The 4,209-nt window shown below is 33.4% G+C and overlaps 1 protein-coding gene across 4 annotated transcripts; it reads left to right on the top strand.

Moving 5' to 3' along the window:
- Positions 1-6: 6 nt before the first annotated feature.
- Pect (phosphoethanolamine cytidylyltransferase) lies at positions 7-4,203 on the top strand. Of its 4 annotated transcripts, none has more exons than XM_018037832.2 (7): positions 7-1,486; positions 1,562-1,656; positions 1,934-2,071; positions 2,183-2,362; positions 2,436-2,862; positions 2,944-3,164; positions 3,642-4,203. In XM_018037832.2, the coding sequence occupies exons 2-7, from the start codon at positions 1,652-1,654 to the stop codon at positions 3,736-3,738; spliced, it is 1,068 nt and encodes a 355-aa protein (XP_017893321.1). In that variant the 5' UTR covers positions 7-1,486; positions 1,562-1,651; the 3' UTR covers positions 3,739-4,203. The 4 variants fall into 4 exon arrangements, with proteins under 4 accessions (XP_017893321.1, XP_017893323.1, XP_017893320.1 ...); XM_018037834.2 differs by having other exon boundaries at positions 1,562-1,704; XM_018037831.2 differs by lacking the exon at positions 1,562-1,656 and having other exon boundaries at positions 7-1,517.
- Positions 4,204-4,209: the final 6 nt, after the last annotated feature.

Raw genomic sequence — 4,209 nt, 5'->3', positions numbered from 1 at the left:
AATATATACTGTGCGCAAAAGTAAGATTTTTGGCAAACGGTGAGAAGTATTGAGTTTAAAGAAAGGATATAAATATACTTAACCGATCAGTAAATGCAAGGATCACTTACATTTCAGTCATGCAATGCAAATTGCATTATATTAAGTTTAACAGGGACATACAAACCCCGTGTATTGTAGTATTAGAGATGAAATAGGTATAAAATCTATTATTATGATTTAATTTCGTGTGTATGGAAAGTAAATCACATTCATTTAATTTTTCATTGGATTTAATGTTAAATTGATGAGTCATTAAGAAATGATTTGCAATTAACTTCACTGTATTCTATATAAAATAATTTACTAAGAAATGATAAAAGTAGAGCTTCTATTCATCGAAATAGTATCTCTGTAACTGATTAACATTTTTCTTGTGTAAACACGTCTATCGATGTGACTAATCATTATGCTACGCTTCATAAAGTTTTTACTTCATTATGTTGAATATAGTTATCAGAAGTCATGAGATCAGGCTAGAGTTTATCGATTCATTCCAACAATGTCCTGTACAGTTACAATCTTTCGATGTCATTCTTAGAGTTGTTATGACTGCCGATTGTGCGTGCCTGTTTGATTGTTTTCGCGATATTCGAATTTCCATTGTAAAATTAATCATAATATTTAGCGTATATCAGTGTGTATATTTCAGTGTTCTACAGTGTTGCGTGAATATATTTTTCGATGTGAGAATAAATTGAAGGATTATTAGGTCGGAATTATTATATGAACGAAGTATTAAACATCATTAAATAACGCAGTAAATTTTGTAGATCTGAAATTGTCGTAATATTTTTATATTGTACAATGTTATCCAATAAATATCGAAATATTCCATTTTCATTGTACCACTATCGCACTGGATCATTGGACTGTCAATCTCTACTTAATACTACATTAATTTCTCGTGTTTTATGTTCAATTGCGACATGAAATTTGCGGATACCGCAGGAACGTGTCAATTTCTCAAAGAATCACCTGACGTCTAATGCTTACATGATAAATCTAAAATAATTTTTCCATAACAGATGTAATTAAGAATTCGCATAATCATTAACATTAACTAGTTTCAACTGATTATATCGAATTGTAAATCACTCTACTGTAGTACAATACATGGATATCATTCCAAAGTGAAACGTTCATTTCTCACGCAAACCTCGCAATCGATTAAGTACTTATCTATACTTTTTTCTTTTAAATATTTAAGAACTGCAGGAAATACGTCCATGTGGGGGGATGAGGCGAAGTGGGGGATGTTACTTTAGTATATTAGTTGATCGAGAACCTGTGCGTGAGTCAGCGACGCGCGCAGTGCATTTCAATATTTCGTGTAGTGTGCTTGGCATCTAGTTCGCTGCGTTGGCTGTCGGTATTTATTAAGGAGAAAAAGCAATTTCTTTTCCCGTATTGTAAATATCAATTCTCGCCGTTATGACAGAAAATCGTAAGAAAGTGAGAGTATGGTGCGATGGATGGTAAGTTTTTGATGAATTAACCCTATCATTTTATCCTTTTCAAGTTTCACGTGCTGACGGTTCGTAATCAATCGGATGACTTTGATTTCTTCGATAATGGAACACCGACTTTTAATGATTTATATGAATGACGTATGACGTACGTATCACCGCGTATACGTCAATAAGATGTTACACGTAATTTACGGTGATAATAATATGATAATGCATTTATTTAATCATCCTTCAGAATTTTTTGTTATATTTATTCTGTCACGGATCGAGATGATTTATTTATTTCCTCCAATCTCGTTTTATCAGTGTTTTGCGATGCAAATGCAAACATTACGAGATAAATTTATATGCATCAGCTACTGGCATGATCAAACATTCTTCGCTTACATATGTATTTAAAAATGACTATTCTTTTGTCACAGTTACGATATGGTACATTTCGGCCACGCAAATTCTTTGCGCCAGGCGAAAGCGTTGGGCGATTATCTAGTTGTGGGCGTACATACAGATGAGGAAATTACTAAGCACAAAGGGCCACCAGTATTCACAGAGCAAGAGAGGTATGAATTTATTCCAGAGAATCAATTGAATCATGTTCAATTTCAAACGATTCTTTTAATTTAGAACAATTTCTTTCATATCTGGTTTGTAATTTAATATATTCCTGTCAGATATAAAATGGTGCGTGGCATCAAGTGGGTGGACGAGGTAGTTGAAGGGGCACCTTATGTCACAACGTTAGAAACGCTGGACAAATACAATTGTGATTTCTGTGTTCATGGTGATGATATTACTACGACAGCAGATGGGGTAGACACGTATCATTTGGTCAAAGCAGCAGATCGTTACAAGTACGTTTAAGATGAAATAATTACATGAGCGTCATGTTAAGTATGTGGTACACAGGAAATGTAATTATTGTAGAGAAGTTCAGAGAACGGCGGGCGTATCAACGACTGATTTAGTAGGACGCATGCTCTTAATGACGAGGCAACATTTCAAGCAAGGGGACAGTGAATATAGCGTTGATAGGGAACCTAGTAAAAGCATGGGCCAGGATAGAACGGCTAGAAGTCCATGGACGGCTTGCTCGCAGTTCTTACCTACTACACAAAAAATTATTCAATTCAGCGATGGGAAAAGTCCCCAGCCTGGAGATAGAATAGTTTACGTGGCAGGAGCATTTGACCTCTTTCATGTTGGTCACTTAGACTTTTTGGAAGTTGCGAAAAAGGAAGGTGATTACCTCATAGTTGGACTTCACACAGATCCTGTAGTCAATCGATACAGATCTGGAAATCATCCAATTATGAATCTTCATGAAAGAGTGCTAAGTGTACTGGCATGCAAGGTAAATAGCAATACATAAGTTTGAACGCTTGTAGGAATGTTAGTATAGTAATAGTGTATTTATTATTTCTTTTGTACGTAGTATGTTAACGAAGTAGTAATCGGAGCACCGTACGAAGTTACTAAAGATCTGATGGAACATTTCGATGTGTCCATCGTCTGTCATGGTCAAACACCGATCATGCCTTGCGAAGACGGTTTAGACCCATATGCCGAACCTAAGAGACAAAACAAATTTAAACTACTGAATAGTGGCAATGATATGACAACCGAAAAAATTGTTGAACGTATAATTCTTCACAGGTATGTTATTTTATTTACTATGCATGCGATTGAGCACGTTCTATTGTGTACTATCAGTTGTTTTTAAATTCTTAATATGAAGTTAACGTGATGTTTCGTCAAATTGTGCAAAAAAATATATTCTACGCAGTATTTTATTTTCTTAGGTCATTTGAACTATGTACGATAATTAAGAACTTGAACAGACGTTGACTTGTAGACTCTTGTTACTTTGTAATTTCTCACCCGGCTTGCAATAAACGTATTTTCTTTACTTTTTAAGTTTTGTTGTTGTTCTTGGAATGGGATATGCAATTTTGTGTTAATAATAATGCATTTCATGGATTCACCTTGATATCCTATTAAGTTTAAATTTACTTTAGGAAGAAACCTATATAATTTATTTTAAAGCAATTGCAAGAAATTGGACAGGAGAACATTTGCATATCCCATATAATAAAATTAATTCATTATATTCAACGTGATATTTAATTACAGACTGGAATTTGAAAATAGAAATTTAAAAAAGGAGAAAAGAGAGTTGGCAGTTTATGAAGCTTTAAAAAGGTCGCAAAAGAAAGAAACGATCGAGTAATTTGCCCTAAACGTTCAAAGTATGTATAACGATAAAATGGTGTATATGTGTCTGTAAATACGGTATAATCACACTCACATTTAAATTATTTAATTTCATATCGGAAAGATATGTGTGATTTAAATATTAACAATTATAATCGACACTTAAAATATTAATTAGCATGGAAAAGTATTATTCCTCATTCCCGACAATTTAACGATGGAAACGTATACAACGATAGAAGTACATACATAATGAAGTGTGAATATTTGTAAATTTCTAGACTGTAGAGAAGAAACGTTTGGTTTAATTTAATTGTGCCTATGTGTGTATATTTGGTATTAAAGCGCGTATTCATATATTACGAGTAGGCTCACAATTATTATAAAAACGTAGCAAGTATAATTGCAAATATGAACAATTCGAAATATCAAAATAATCTTGATTTTACATACACAGAACTTGCATTTTTACAAAATTAGGTATTAC

This window comes from Ceratina calcarata, unplaced genomic scaffold (assembly GCF_001652005.2).
Source record: "Ceratina calcarata isolate Rehan_Ccalc_2016 unplaced genomic scaffold, ASM165200v1 scaffold178.2, whole genome shotgun sequence".
NCBI classification, from domain to species: Eukaryota; Metazoa; Arthropoda; class Insecta; order Hymenoptera; family Apidae; genus Ceratina; species Ceratina calcarata.
The sequence above is the reverse complement of the archived record's forward strand: the minus strand, read 5'-3'. Positions and strand labels throughout refer to the sequence as shown.